At 35.7% G+C, this 15497-nt stretch overlaps 1 protein-coding gene across 2 annotated transcripts in view; it reads left to right on the forward strand.

Moving 5' to 3' along the window:
• The first annotated feature begins 418 nt into the window (after positions 1-418).
• Positions 419-15497, forward strand: part of LOC141564806 (uncharacterized) — a 40864-nt gene continuing 25785 nt past the window's right edge. The window contains exons 1-2 of one of the 2 annotated variants that reach the window (XM_074307678.1): positions 419-564; positions 9872-10019. In XM_074307678.1, coding sequence (XP_074163779.1) covers positions 539-564; positions 9872-10019 — 174 coding nt within the window. In that variant the 5' untranslated portion in view covers positions 419-538. The remainder of the gene's footprint in view (positions 565-9871; positions 10020-15497) is intronic. The other variant, XM_074307676.1, reaches the window with a different exon arrangement.

A 15497-nucleotide genomic window follows, 5' to 3' on the forward strand; every position in this document is an offset into this window, starting at 1 on the left:
CCTTCATTTGGAAGATACTGTTTTGTTGTGTTTGCATAGCACTAGAACCAATTTTCCATTAAGAGGCTGGCAACTTCAGAAGAAGAGCATGAAACTAAACACTGTGCAAGGATGGTGCCCAAGGTTTACCTTCAATAAAACAGAGGTGCAAAGGGAACATTCAAGATGCAAATCTCAATAGGAGAATGCCCTCTATCAAGCTAAAGTCACAATCTTAGGTCCAGCAGAGGGATATCCATTCTAATTTCAGTCAGATTCAGTTATAAACAACCCTAGAAAAGACTGTTTCTTATTACATTAATTCCCTGGAGGATCTTTAAGGGACATGGTAACAATACCTCTTCAAGGGACACCATGTTGCTAGGGAACCAACAGTTTCCAGTTACCTCTTTCACTAGGCACCCCACAATACTTGTCTGAGGCATTCTCCTCAGTGAAGAAGCTACACATTCTTGGTAGGCAGCTCTTAAATTGCCTCATGAAAAGATGATAGAAGGCACTTTCAGGAAAGTAACCCTATGGCAGTCCAGTGAACTCTATGCAGCAACAAGACATGTGTGAAAGGTAGGCAACAAAATGATAAAAGTAATTTTAATCTTTGTACTAACTTCCCCGACAATGCTTTTCCTACTATATCATTATGCTCTCCCCTCACATAGATACTCATAATAACAGCCCTTTTAAAAAATATCAGTAGTCCACAAAAGTATGTAAATACTTTTTATCTCATCAATTTAACACTATTCACATCTAGAAAAGAAAATGTGATTTTTCCCCCCCTTTGGAGGGGTGAGGATTAAGAGGAGGCCTAAAGTGAAGCTGAGACAATGATTTTAGTTTTGCAGAACCTCTAAAGTGTCCCTCTCCCAGTTTTCTCAAGAGGTGTCTGGACATTCTCAGAAAATGAACATTGGTTCTGAAATTTACTTTCTTCCTCCCTTCCTTTCTCTCTTCCTTCCCTCTCTCTTCCTCTCTTCTTTGCCTACCTGCTTTCTCCCTCCCTCACTTCCTTCTTCCCTCACTCCCTTTTTCCCTCCCTCTCTCCCATCTTTCCTTCCTTCCTTCCTTCCTTCCTTCCTTCCTTCCTTCCTTCCTTCCTTCCTTCCTTCCTTCCTTCCTTCCTTCCTTCCTTCCTTCCTTCTTTCCTTCCTTCTTTCCTTCCCTCCTCCTCCCTTCCTTCTTTTTTTCCTTCCATCTTCTTTTTCTTCCTCCCTCCTTCCCTCTCTTCCTCTCTATATTCATTCATTCCTTCCTCCCTCCTTTCTTTTCTCCCTTTGCTGCCCCTCTCCTTCTTTGCCTTCCTTCTCTTCATTCCTTCTTTCCTTCCCTCCCTCCCTCTTCTTTCCTTTTGATCTCTCTTAAATAAAAACTGGAAAAAGCAATGTTAACAAAATGAAGCAGAACGTAGCAGCTTCTCCCAGGGAGCATACCTCCCTGGTATGGAGGCTCAGAAAAACCTTGCAGCTTTGTAGCTCCTGTAAACATTCCCTGCACTGCTACCTCATTCTAAATGTTGTCCCCTTGGCTCCTTGGCATACTACAGACAGCACCACTCTTTCCTTTTCACCTTAGGACACGTAATATGCTATATTTAAAAAATGTTTATACAAGAAAGCTGGAAGCAAAATTATCAGGATTACCAAATGGAGCAAAATTAGCAGGATTACCAAAGGAATTGTTTCCCTGACTTTCAAACCGATACAAAAACATCTTTCTTAGAATATGTATTTAATTTTACTTTCTGGTCAATTATCAAGGAACTGGGTTCCTCAGAGTTGGCTCCTTTTCAGCCTATTAGGAGTCAAGAGCCTCATCTATTCTGAATTCCGAATATTAAGTCAATTTCATTTGGGCCTTTATCTTTGTTCACAACAACTATTCCCAGGATATATTATCCCTTTAGTGTCTACATTACCATTTCAATAGCACATTGAAACAGTTAGTGTTGAATTTTCAAAGCTGAGACCCAACCAGGGAGCAGGAAATTGGCCTGAAGGTTTAAAAATCTCCTAAACCCACAGTGCTGTGTGTGTTTGTGGCAACTCATCCTGGGATGTTTCTGAACAGAGTCCCTGGGACCAGTTTGGTTTGTCATTGCATACTTGTAGCAACTTGGGGGTGCTTTCTACCTATAATACATTTTGGCAACTCTAGAGCTTTGGGGGCTTTCCTTCTGCTTTTTTCAGAGGAGCTCCTCTATTTTTCTAGTTCCCTGGATTTTTGGTTTAGGGGGCACATAGACTGGTACATAGAGTCAAAGTCATGTGACTGCATGCTACAGTAGAAAGAGCCCCATCTTTGTTCAAATCCTTCCCTATTGTTGGGACCCTGGATCTCTTAGAATCAGCTGGAGTCAGGATAAGCAAAAGTCTTTATTCTTGGTCTTTTGCGGTGGTGGTCAGGGGATTAAATCTAGCAATCTCCACACCTCCTTCCTCTCTCTCCACGCCAGGAGAATGAATCAATCTCCTCCTCCTCCTCCACCCACTGATCTCACTTCCCCTTCTTTGTCCACACCCACCGATCCAGCCAGCACAGAATAGTTAAGTAGGGTCATCCTCCAAACATGTGGCAATAGAGAATTGTCCAATTGGTGATTAGCCTCAAGTGCCAGGTTACCTTGCATCTGCTCAGTTCTAGCCCTCTACACCCTATGACATAGGAAGATAACAATCTCTCTGGGTGTCAATGGTCTCATTTGTAAAATGAGAGTTTGAACTAGATGACTTCTAAGTGTAATGCTGGAGAAACTGAGGCAAGATAGAGATTTGAGAGTATTTAATATTTTATTTGAAAGGGAGAGATTTACCAGGACCAAATGGATCCATGGTTTGGTCCCAGGGCTGAATAAGACTATAGTCTCCAAGAATCCAGCAGTGAATGTCGGATACAAGATTCTTTTATAGGGTAACAAGAAAGATGATATAATTGGGGAGGTACCTGGAATGGAGATGACTTAATGGGGGAGGCATCTAGCTTGACATAATGGAGGGAGGTACCAGAGAGGCTCCTGATATTCTAATGATATCTAAGATAAAAGATCTTTATCCTATCAAACATTCTAATGATTAAGAGGGAATGGCTATAGCCTGAAGCTCAGTAACTGAGGTAGGACAATTAGGGAACCTGGGTCAGGACATTAAAAGGGAACCATGGCACAACATAAGGCCCTTTTTATATTATCTATGTTGTCCATTTTCAAGAATTCAGATTATTCATCATCTATCATTTTAAATATATGAGGAAGTGGACATATAAATTAGGTGTCAAATATTAGGTAAATTTAGAGATAAAAGGCCTCTCCCCCATTTTACAGACACAAACACTTAAGTTCCAGAGGGGTTAAATTATTTGCCCAAGATTAATCAAGTAGTCAACAGAAGAATTGAGGCTTGCACTTAAATCCTCTGGCTTCAAAGTAGTAATTGCCAAAGTCAAAAAAAAAAAAAAAAAAGAATTGAATTTAAACTATAAAAATTTTATAATTTTGAATCAAAGACATACAAGTGTGGCAAAATTCAGCAGTCTCAGATCCTTAGCAGTATTTCCTGAGTCTTAGAGAAAGTTCCCTTGCATGAAACTAGAATATCAGTTAACCCATCATGTTTATTTACAACTTTTTTTTTTTTTCTTTTCATGGACCTGTCATTTCATTGACATAAAGAACTCCTAGTCAGGAAAAATCCTCTCATACACACATCACACACGACACACACACATACACACACACACACACACACACGGATACATATGTATATTGTGTATGCATATTATATATACATATTATACTGTAAGCCACACACATATACATATATGTATGAGTGTAATCCTGATTCTCCACTCTGACCTGCTACCTTTTTCATCAAGTTTTCAAAGGACAGGGAAATCAAAGTTTTGACTCATATAATTATCAGTATCTTTTTTGACAGCACTCTGTGCTTCAAAAATTGGAATGTAAGTTCTTTAAGATAGGAAATATGTTGTTTATTGTATTTCAATCCCTTGTGCATGGTACATAGGAGGCACTTAATACATGTTTGTGGATTGATTGTTTGATTCAAATCAGGGCCTGGTCTTTGGTAGGCTCCTCTGTTGTGTCTGGAGGCCGTGTACCAGAAACTAGGGCATCTGTTCCTGCTTGTTTCTCTAGTGTTATAGCCTTACATGATCACCAAGCTGGCATTGTGATAAAATACACAACGGCAAATGCCAACGAGAATTGGGGAAGCTTAATGCTTGCAAAGAGTAACACCATTCGAACTGGATCACATTTGTTATTGCTGTTTTTCATCCCACGATAGTGGTCTTGATTCACCTGTTTCCTTCTTTACCTGCTCCATTACTCTTATAAAGAAATCCAAAAAAGGCCAGTTCAGACAGTACCATCCCCTAAGAAGGTGTAATTGATTTCCCCTTATACTTATGGCCAGCTTTATATGGGCACTTTTTCTATGGCAGATATATATTAAAGCAATAAAAAATAATTCCAACTTCATAATAGCTTAGATTGCTAATTTGTGATATCCATTTGTTTACTGGAAGCAAAAAGATTTAAAAGGACTTCATCTATGTACTAGTTAAGCTCTGGAAATCTGGCTCTAAAAATTGTTTCTTTTTGTGGGTTTTCAAAAATGGGTAGTTCTTAATTGGAACATTATTCCAACATATGAAGATTACTTACTGCCTCATTTTCTACATTGAAAAAATGAAGAGAATGAATTATGTAGCCTATAAAGAAGCTTAAGACCCTAAAGCTGTGATTTGACTGATATTCATTCAAAGTTTATACTCAACGATGGCATCAAAAGACATGGGTTCAAATCTCAGCTCCATCAGTTTCTCCTTGTGAGACTTCAAGCTAGACATTTCCTCTCTCAGTTTCTCATACATAAAATCAGGTGATAGGTGACTTTTTAAAAATCCATTTTATTTTTTTTAAATTATTAAACATTTATTTATTTTTCCTCTTACCTCTTCTCCTTTCTGGAAAAAACAAACAAACAAACAAACAAACAAAAACACCTTATACCTTTGTAACATATAAACTTAGTTGAGCATAACCAATTCCCATGGTCCAAAAATTTCCTCTCCTTCTACTTATATGTTAATCACTTCCCTTTTGAGACATAGGTAGCGTTCTGCATCACTGGTGTCTGGAATCATGACCACCTTGTGGGGAGTTTTTAAGTCTTTCCAAATTGTTCTTTTTTCCCAACTTGATGTTATAGTATAAATTGTGATTGTTTTGCTCACTTCACTCTCTGTTGATCAGTCCATGTCATTCTTTCCAAGTTTCTCTTTTTTTTTCATACATCACAATAGTCTTCCTTTATATTAATGTAAAATACATTGATTCAGCCATTCACTAATTGGTAGACACTTCCTCACTTCCTAGTTCTGTCACTCCCCATGGAGCAATAATGGCCAATGAAAGAGAAAGTACTTTTGAGTGGGTGGGAAGAATCACTTGGTCAAGATGGGATCAACTTCAGGAATTGTGATTCCTCATGACTGAAATAATTACCACCTATGGATTCCAGAAAGACATTGTTCTTCAGAGCCCAGCAGACAGTGAGCTTCATGGGGATTCTACAGGAGAAAAGGACTCTCAGGGACAATGTCACCCATTGGCCCTACCTGTTTCCACATTTTTCCTGACTTCCTTGGTACAAGTTTGAGTCCGTTCTCCTCAAGGACCATAAATGTACAAGATAAGAGTGTGTATTGGTTTAGGGGAAGTGTTGTCTCAGAAGCAGTAATAGTTACACTAAAGGGACTTGAACCAGTATGTGAAAGTGCAAATTTAGGAAGTAATCCCATGGTGAGATAGCCATATAAGTATAAGATTTCTCAAATAATATTGTATGGCTAACTAGCTAGGGAGAGACAGTGTAGAATAATGGAAAGGTACTCAATCTGGAGTCAGGAAATTAGGATTCCAAACTCTTGACTCTGTCACTGTGTGATCTTAATCAAGTCATTTAATTCCTGTGGGATTTAGTTTCATCTTATATATAATGAGCAATTTGAACTAGATGATTCCTGAAGTCCTTTCTAGTTTTAAATTTTTGGTCAGATGTTCCTGAAATGTACCATTATATATGTGACCAAAAGTTATAGGAAACACAAGATCATATTATGGTACAAGAGAATTAGTCCTGGAATCTAATTAAATAAACAATGGTTCGTTTGTTTGGGTTTTGGTGGGGGTTTTTTGGCTACAACAAAGAGGAACTGAGTTCAAATCCTGTTTTTGATATCACCTTTCCTACACTGTCCAAAATAATTTAATGTTCTTGAAGCTCAGTTCTTTCAACTGTAAAATGAGAAAGTTGGATAAGGCACTCTCTGAGATCACTTCCAGCCTCGGATTCATGAGCCTGTGACTGACATATGAGTTGCTTACTGAGGTTCAGCATAATGGCCAAGGTACTGTGAGATCCTCAATCGCTAAAAATCAAAATTGTTCTTCCTTCTCCTCTACTGAGAGACAGTCTGGTAGGTTAAACATCAGAGTCACAAGACTTGAATTCAAATCCTTTCAAATCAATCAATCCACAAGCATTGATCAATTAATCAATTGCGTATTATACACACACACACACACACACACACACACACACACACACACACACAGACACACACATACACACACATACAAAAGGGGAATCTTAGAGTACACTCCTTCAAAGAGTTTATATTCTACCTGGCAGTTTATGAGCTGTGTGACCCTAGACAAATTATAATTCTATCCACCAACCATCACTATTTTCACTCTGTAAAATCAGGACAAATCATATTGACACTGCCTACCCCAAAGAGGGGCTGTATTTTTTTTTTTAATTTCTAAATTGAGTTATTATTATTAATTCAGGCCAGAAGAGGGCACTATTTTTAAATAATTTCAAAAATGATATTCAAAACTTTTCAGTTTTTAAATTTTGAACTAGATAGTTTATAATCCATCCCTTATAAAACAAATTAATCTAGTAGGGTACAATGGAAGCATTCTGATTCAAGTCAGAGGACCTGGATTCAAATGTACCTTCTGAAACTTACCTCCTGTTTATTCCTGCATAACCTTTTCTTCTTTGTCTATAAAATGAGGGAACCAAGAATTTTACTTCACTCCCTCTTGACTCAGTTTTTCCAACTTTTGGGGCTGACTTAGATTTTAAGTCTTAGACAAGATGACATTAAGAAAAAAAAAACTTTTCATCTGTCAAATAACTTATGGTTCAAAAAACTGAATGTTCTTTTCATTGCATATTTAAAATGCTAATATTGTATATGCAAAAGAAGTATCTAATTGTCTAAGTATCCAAAAAATGATGATGAAAATTTTCCTAAAATCATACTTGAAAGAATTCAGAGCTGCCAAAGTAGCTGATAGTGATTGAGATCTCTTTGCCCTATATAGAGAGTTGTTCCACTTGAGATATCTATTGTACTATAGCTTTGGAAGGATTAAGAACATAAGCTTGACTGTTTTATGGCATTTTAAAGTACAATTACCTTCCTGCTAACAGTGCTAAACTTGTTTCTACTTTTTTTAAAGGAGATTTCAACAATTTTCAGGGCTATGATTGCTTTTTTTATTCTAGTGAGTGAGTGAAAAATGTCCTTTGGACATACCCATAAGATCTCTAGGAAGGCAGATTTTATTGGCTTGATGACAGTCACTTTAACACAAAAATAAAGGTTACTTTCTTTTAAGACTTTAGAATGAGAGGAAAAAAACAAACCTTGGTTAATAGGACAAATGATATAAAAAAATCTAGGGAAATTGCTTATATAGTATTCCTAAGCTTGAAAGAATATCATTTTTATTCACTGCGTCTTAAATACTTCAATTAGAATAATAAATAACAGCAAAAGGAGGAGAAACAAATAACTGCAAATAAAGACTAGATTGTCAAGAAAGGGCCTCAAGCTGAAAATAAAGGATATAAATAGCAAGTTCAATAAATTGAAATAGGAGTACACAGGAATTGGGACATATTTTTATATAATTTTAAATTTAATTTAGTAATTTAATGTAATGTATTTACTGTAATGTAAGTAGAATTTTTAATGACTAGAAGAGGAAGCAAAGTGGTTTGGATGGGCTAAGGAACTATTCTCTCTCTTCTCCCACCCTCTTTTTATTTTTACTCCCATGCCAGTCTTTTTTCTCCCTTTATTTGTCAATTTTGTAAAACATAAACAATATCATGCTTAATCTCTACAGAATACAGTGGTTTCCACACTGAGACCTCTGAGATATTCTGTATATCTATGCAGCCTACTGGACTCTTATTTTGGTTGGAGGTTGGAGGAGGGAGGGAAATAGGAATGACCTAATTATAATGATGGTCATTTCCATTTAGCTTTTTCCATTTAAAAAAAAAATTGCACTACATACATTACCTCATTTGAGGCTCTTCAGTGCATTTTTTCTTGATTCCTCTAGTTCCTTACCCTCAGAAATAGACTTCTACAATATCTTCTATGTACTCAGTTATTTATTAATAATAAAATGGGTGTTTTCTCACCCATTAGAATATTGAGTACCCTTTTCCCCCATTGCTTTCTTTATATCCCAAAATTTGGCTTGCCCAGTTTCCAACACATAGTATAAGCCCTTAATGAATTCTTATACCTGATTGACTGATAACGCCCCTGTGAGTGAAATAGATATTAGAAAGCAATCTGAGAAATGGGGATGTGGATGCCAACAGGATCTTGCATATGGCTCTATAGTTAATTTCAGTGTAGAAATTCAAATGTAGGTTGTACTGACAGAAAACTCTATCATTTAAATCAATTTATATCATTCAGAAGTAGAATGTCAGACCTGCTGTCATAGTCTCACAGGGAAGGCTGATCCAATTCTTGGGATGAATTCCTTGCTAACATTAAGAAGATGAGAAATAGCATGAGGTAGTGAAAGAGGAAGAACTGCCTTTTTGTGTGATCATTTCATTTCATCCCTCAATACCCTAGGCACCTCTCTAATATTATAAATGATTACTGATCTACATCAAGAAAGGAGTTTTCATAATGGAATTTTTTTATGTCAATAAAATTACAAGTCTGTTTTGTCCCTTCCCCCCTTAAAAAAAAAAAACCCAAATGCTAAATGTGATGTCTTTTTGTGTCCAATCTGGGAGATGATTATTTGCAAAGCATATGGAAAATTTAACTTTGCTCAATCAAATAAATGTTTATAGAACACTTGTTTGGTACATAGCACTATATTAAGCCCTAAAGATATAAACAAAAAAGCAAAAGAAGGCCCCGCTTTCAAGGAGCTTACATTCTAAAATGAGAGACAAGACTTAAAAGTATTTATCAGATACATATTGAAGAGATGTAACCTTAAAGGAAAAGGCAGTAATACCTGATGGGATGAAGAGGGATCTCTTGTAAAAGGTATCATTGGAGCTGTGGAAGGAAGTCAGGCATTCCAAGCAGACATGAAGAGTAATTGTTGCTATTGACCTTGAAAATGTGCTGTAGAATAAAACTAATGTAGACACTGAGAAACGAGCAAGCGTGTTTGTAGAAAATTGAGTCACTCTTCAGGAATTTCCATGTGTAGACAGTCCAAATTAGCTTTTGAAATTATGCTACCATGATGAGATTTTTTTAAAATAGTGAAATATATGTATATGTGTATACATATATATATATATACAAATATATGTATGTATATTTGCACATATATACACATAAATATATGTATGTATATTTGTATGTATATACATTATATATAATATATATGTATGTATATATATATATATATACATATATATATATATATATAATAGACCACAGAAGAATACTTGGAAAGGAATTTATCCTATATTTTAATCCTTCTCCCACTCAGCTCCTCAGGTCTGAACAGAAGCAGTCGGGACATTTGCAAATCCAATTCATCCTACTACTCTGAGCTGAGTGAAACAAATACTTGGCCCACTTTGTGTAGAAAGAGAGGAACTTTGCATCCATATTCTGACTCAGGCATCTCATCGCCGGTAAATATCTTTGAGTGACCCTTTCTCCTTTAAAGTTCCTTATAAACCTTACTTCCTTTTTCAAAAGTTCTCAATGCTTTCAACAGAATTTCAAACAAGCCTGAGATCTCTTCTTCAAGGACAGAGTTTGAGGAAAAGGAAGGGAAAATTCATAAACTTGAAGAAGAGAGGTGTGTGTGTGTGTGTGTGTGTGTGTGTGTGTGTGTGTGTGTGTAGAACAGGATCAGCATCTGGATTGTGGAGTAGGAGAGGAGGAAGCAAAGTATAATCCTTGCCTATAGCATGTTTTAATCCTTGCCTATAGCATGTTTGTAGAGCAATCAAAACTGGCATACTTATCAAGTTTTCAGAATTCACAAAGCTGAGAGGGATAGCACATACTTGGATGACAGTATTAGGATCCAAAAAAATATCTTGACAGGCCTGAGCGGCACATCAAATGAAATAAGATGGAATTTAAAATAGGATTGAATATGAAATTATCCACATAGGATTAAAAATATCGCCTTCACAAGTATAACATCCAGTAGAAATGGCTAATTGTCAAGTCTTTCAGAAAATATTGAGGGACTTTAGTGGAGTAAGTTTAGTGGAAAATATCTGAATAGTAAACTACAAAGTCACTATGGGTCGATGTGATTAAAAACAATATCTACTGTGGTCTTGGGCAATGTTAGGAAAGTCATATAGTGAACAGAGGCAAAGAAATGATGATCCCATGGAACTCTGCTGTGGTCATAACACAGTTGGAATATCATGGGCGGTGGTACAGACCAGACTTTAGGAAGGATATTGAAGCTGAAGAGGGTCAAGAAGGGGCCAATGAGAATGAGTCCATGTTATATGATCTTCTCAATTAGGACCTTAGATTTAAGTTAGAATAGACCTTGAAATTAAATTTCTAATTTATTTGCCTTATTTTATGGAATTAATAACTCTCTGGGAAAAAAATAAAAACAACCTGGAGATAATTAGCCTGAAGAATAATAGTGATAATAATTTACATTTAGTTGCACTTTTTTTTTTTTGGCCAGGCTAAGTGCCAAGCATTTTGTAGTTATTACATCATTTGATCCTTACAATAACACTAGGAAAAAAGTGCTATGATTATTTTCATTTACAGATGAAAAACCAAGATAGAGTTTAAGTGACTTGTCATATAGCTAGTGTCTGAGACCAATTTGGATTCGCATCTTCCTGACTCCAGACTTGTCACATTATCTACTAAGCCACTTCACATCTAAAAGATACTGAGAGGAATGGAGGAGGATGGGAAAAATAAGGAATAGGATGATTTTAAGAAGTTTGAAGGGCTGTCACTTAAAATAAGGATTGGACCAGAAACTTAAAAGAGAAACCCACCATATTTTGGAGATAGCTAGATGGCACAGTTGATAGAACAGTAGCCTTGAAGTCAGGAGCATCTAAATTCAAATCCAGCCTCAAACACTAGCTGTGTGACCCTGAGCAGATCACTTGCCTTCAAAAATAAGATAAAGACATTTTGCTACCCTCACTCCCCCATAACCTTTGTCCTTGGGCAGTACTTTCAGAAATCATTCCTTTGATCATCTTAGAGGGGATGTCATATAAGGGTGGTAAAAATATAGTAATAAAACTAGATTATTCAGTAATTGATATCTCTCGAAGTTTTTCAGTGCACCTAGGAGTTTATATTATGTAAATATAGATTTAATATTACATTTTAAATTACTAAAATTTTAAAGATTAATATCAATAGTAAAAAAATAAAGATATGATGGAAAATAAAAAAAAAATAAGATAAAGAAAAATTTAAAAATATATATTTTGATGCTTTTGTTATCTTCGTTTTTTCTAAGTTATGTATTTATTTTATGCATTTAAAAACATTGTTTTGAGAAGCATTCCATGGGCTCATGAAGGTATCCAAAATCTCCAAAAGGTTAAGAACCTGAGGAAAAGATTTCAGCTTGACTTCAGAGGATAGAACTAAGTATACAAGGTGAGAGGCTCAAAGGGCCACTTAGTTTGAGGCCAGGAAAAAACTTCTTAAAATTTGGAGCTATACCAGACAGCTCTGAGAGGGACTGGATTTATTGGAGGCTTTGGGCCGAAAGTTGGAAAAATATTTATTGGCCCTATAGTATAATTTATACTTGACAAAGAATCCCTTTTCTATAGATCTATATAATGAACAACATGTTTCTCTGAAGAGGGAAAAAATGAATAGGACTAATAAAAATGTATGTTCACAATCTGAACAAACTCTTTTTCTTTAGAAAAATCAACATATAAAATATGGAATAGCTTAAACATGGCCAGAAACAATTCTTTTCATAGTTTACATCTGTCTGATATTTCATTACATTCATGCCTTTTCTTTTGAACAACTTGGAATTCCATTCTAGGGATGGTAAAAAGGTTGACCAGCAACAATTTGATATGTTCAGGGTTAATTAAACATGGTAGAGTTAATTAGGCTGTCATGTTTAGTCTTTCCTTTGGATTCCATATTGTTGCTGAAGATTCACACCTCTATTTTCTTGGTGTAAAGTCAGCTGTTAACCTCAGAACTTAGCCTGACTCCCTTCCATAACATGCAAAAAGTTTAAAGTTAATAATATCACCTTCCTCTGAAAGAAGATAGTATTGGTACCGGATTCTCCTTATATGGAGCCAGAACAGCTGAAGGAAATGTGAAAAGTTAGTCAACAAGATGAACTTTTGTCTACAATATCAAAAAGTTCAATATTTCAAAGACTATGCCTATAAGATAGAATCATACCAGTCCAAAAATGAAGATTTTAAGAAAAAAACTTTTAATAATGAGTCAGTTTGACTATTATAAATGTACAAATTAATTACAAAGAATATGTAAAAGAGGATGTTATCTGCATCCAGAGAATAAAACAATAAATGAAAGCCTGTGTAGAATGGTTTTACTTCTGTGTATATATATATATATATATATATATATATATATATATATATATATATATATATATATATGCATGTATACATATACACACATGTATATGTGTGTTATACATATATATGTATATCTACATATTTGTGTTTAATAGTAATCATCTCTGGGTTTGGGGGAGGAGAAGAAAAAGAAAGTTATATGATAATTTTATTATATATTTAAAAGGGATAGCATGTTGTAAGTAATAGATTTGTAGCTTCATGAACATTTTTTTAAAAATATTCTACCATGTTATAGAGATGTTTGTTTTATTTCTAAAATTCAGAATAAAATTTTATTTAAAAAATAAAGAAATAAAGGCTTCAATCTCATAGTGGATTTGTTTAGAGGTCTTTGGGAAATTTATTTCATTTTGTTACTCAGCAGTCTCCATAATGAATTGCCCAAGATTTTGATATGATACAGACACAGCCCATGGTATATCCTTAAGTTTGTCTAAGTCTCTCATCAAAGATCTAATTCTAAAACATTCTAATTTCTATAATCAAGTAGCCTATCCAATTCCATCCCAAATAGCAGCAGATTCTGAGTTTATTATAAAACTTTAAAAATGCATGCTATTCAGTAGCTTTAGTTAAGTAAGATGTAGACTCAAAAATTACCTCTAACTCCTAGTCATCTTAAACTTTCTATGCTCCCAGGCAACTCTAAAACCCTAAACTCCTTAACTGCTGATCTACTTTGATGGAAGGAGTATCCACTGCTACTCCAGGTCTATTCTATCCTTTTAAAAATCCATAGTGCCAGAGGAACCTAAATATTTGTGTCAATTAGGAATATGACATCATAGATCTAGGGCTGAAAGGCATCTTAAAGGCTGTCTAGTCCAGCTCCATCTTTTAATAGATACAAAGGCTCAGGAAGATTAGGGGACTTTGGGAACAACATCATAAAAACTATAAACCTCAGCAGTGAGATTTGAATGCTGGTCCTCTGACTTCAGGAAAATCATGGAAATTCCTTTAAAATATAAATCTATAGTGCGCAATAAATGAGCTGCAAGGGACTTGAGATAATCTAGAGTCAAATGGTATAAGCCAGGCAATAAGCATATATTGAGCATCAAAGACAGGCAAGAGATATTTTTTCTTCTAAAAGGCATTTAAAGTCTAATAGGGGAGACAAGATGAAAACAACTAGCGGGTCAATCAAAAAATAAGTGCCTACTATGTACCAGGCACTCTATATACAAACAATATAAATGCATAGTAAATTGTAGATAACCAATAGAGCACAGATGCTAAAAGATGAATCTGGAAAGTCTGGAGTTTTTGTTGGGATTTGAAGGAAGCCAGGGAAGTCTGGGTGGAACTTCCACCTAGATGAGGAGGAAGATTTTGCTAGGCATGGGGAGGACCAAATGGAAATGCCTGTCAATAGGAGGCATTCTGGGTCAGTATCACTGGATGGCAGAGGGGGAAGAGGAACAAAAGAAGATTGGAAAGATAGGAGGAGGTCATGTTATGAAGGAATTTGAATCCCAAAGAAGATTTTATATTTGATCCTGGAAATGATAATAAGCCACTGGAGTTTATTCAATGGAGGGGGGCATAGGGCTTTGGAAAGAAAACTGAATTATGAATAAAGCTCAACAGGAGGGGCTTTCCCAGATTACATAGGGTATCACTGCTGAAAGTGGAACTTGAACTTGGATTTTCTTACTAGCTATCCACTTCTCTTTCCACTACATTCTGGATTTTTCTAGGTCATATGGTTAGTAAGTGGGGCAGAAGTGGGACATTTATGCTCTCAGTGTAGTGTTATTTCCACTTAGCTAAGCCTTCTTCCCTTCTGTCACTTCAGCTTTTTATTTGTCCCTGTTTTATTTTTTATGATGATAATGTCATCTGAAGACATAAAAAGGCAATGGAGTGTTTTAGTCCTGGGGGATTGTCCTTCCAGGCAATTTTGCTCCTAGTGTAGGAGTAGAAAAATAACTCAAGAGCATAAAACAGTTAGGAAAAGGAGGCTTCCAAAAAAACACTCAACTAGAAACAATCTCAGTTTATTTTTAAATAATACAGTGTAACAACACTTAACTCAGAGCAAATCAGAAAGTCCTTATGCTTACTGGTGGGTAGACCAGGATTTTAAAGCCAAGTTTATTCTTTGAAAGCAGAATTAGGAAGAAAGGGCAGAATTTTTCAGGAGGAGGATGAATATAGGTTTGGGAAAAATGAAACAAAATACAACTTCTTACCAACTGTAGTTCTCCAAGATTAGAATGGATTGTCCAAGGAGTAGTGGGTTTCCACTAGCCTGGAGTCCTTAAAGCAAAGGCGAAATTAAATTACCACTTGGTAGGTCTATTGTAAAGGGGATTTATTTTCAGGAATGGGCTGGAATACATGAGTCTGAAGTCCCTTCCAGTTCTGTGATTCTATTAATAAGAATATCCAGGAGGAATTCTGTTTCTTAGACATTCTGTAGCTAGCTTCCCCATTAGCATATGTGCATTATGAGATGGGGGGGATGGATGACTTGTCTCATTTTGAAGTGAAGAGTTT

This window comes from Sminthopsis crassicaudata, chromosome 3 (genome assembly GCF_048593235.1).
Source record: "Sminthopsis crassicaudata isolate SCR6 chromosome 3, ASM4859323v1, whole genome shotgun sequence".
Classification (NCBI taxonomy): domain Eukaryota; kingdom Metazoa; phylum Chordata; class Mammalia; order Dasyuromorphia; family Dasyuridae; genus Sminthopsis; species Sminthopsis crassicaudata.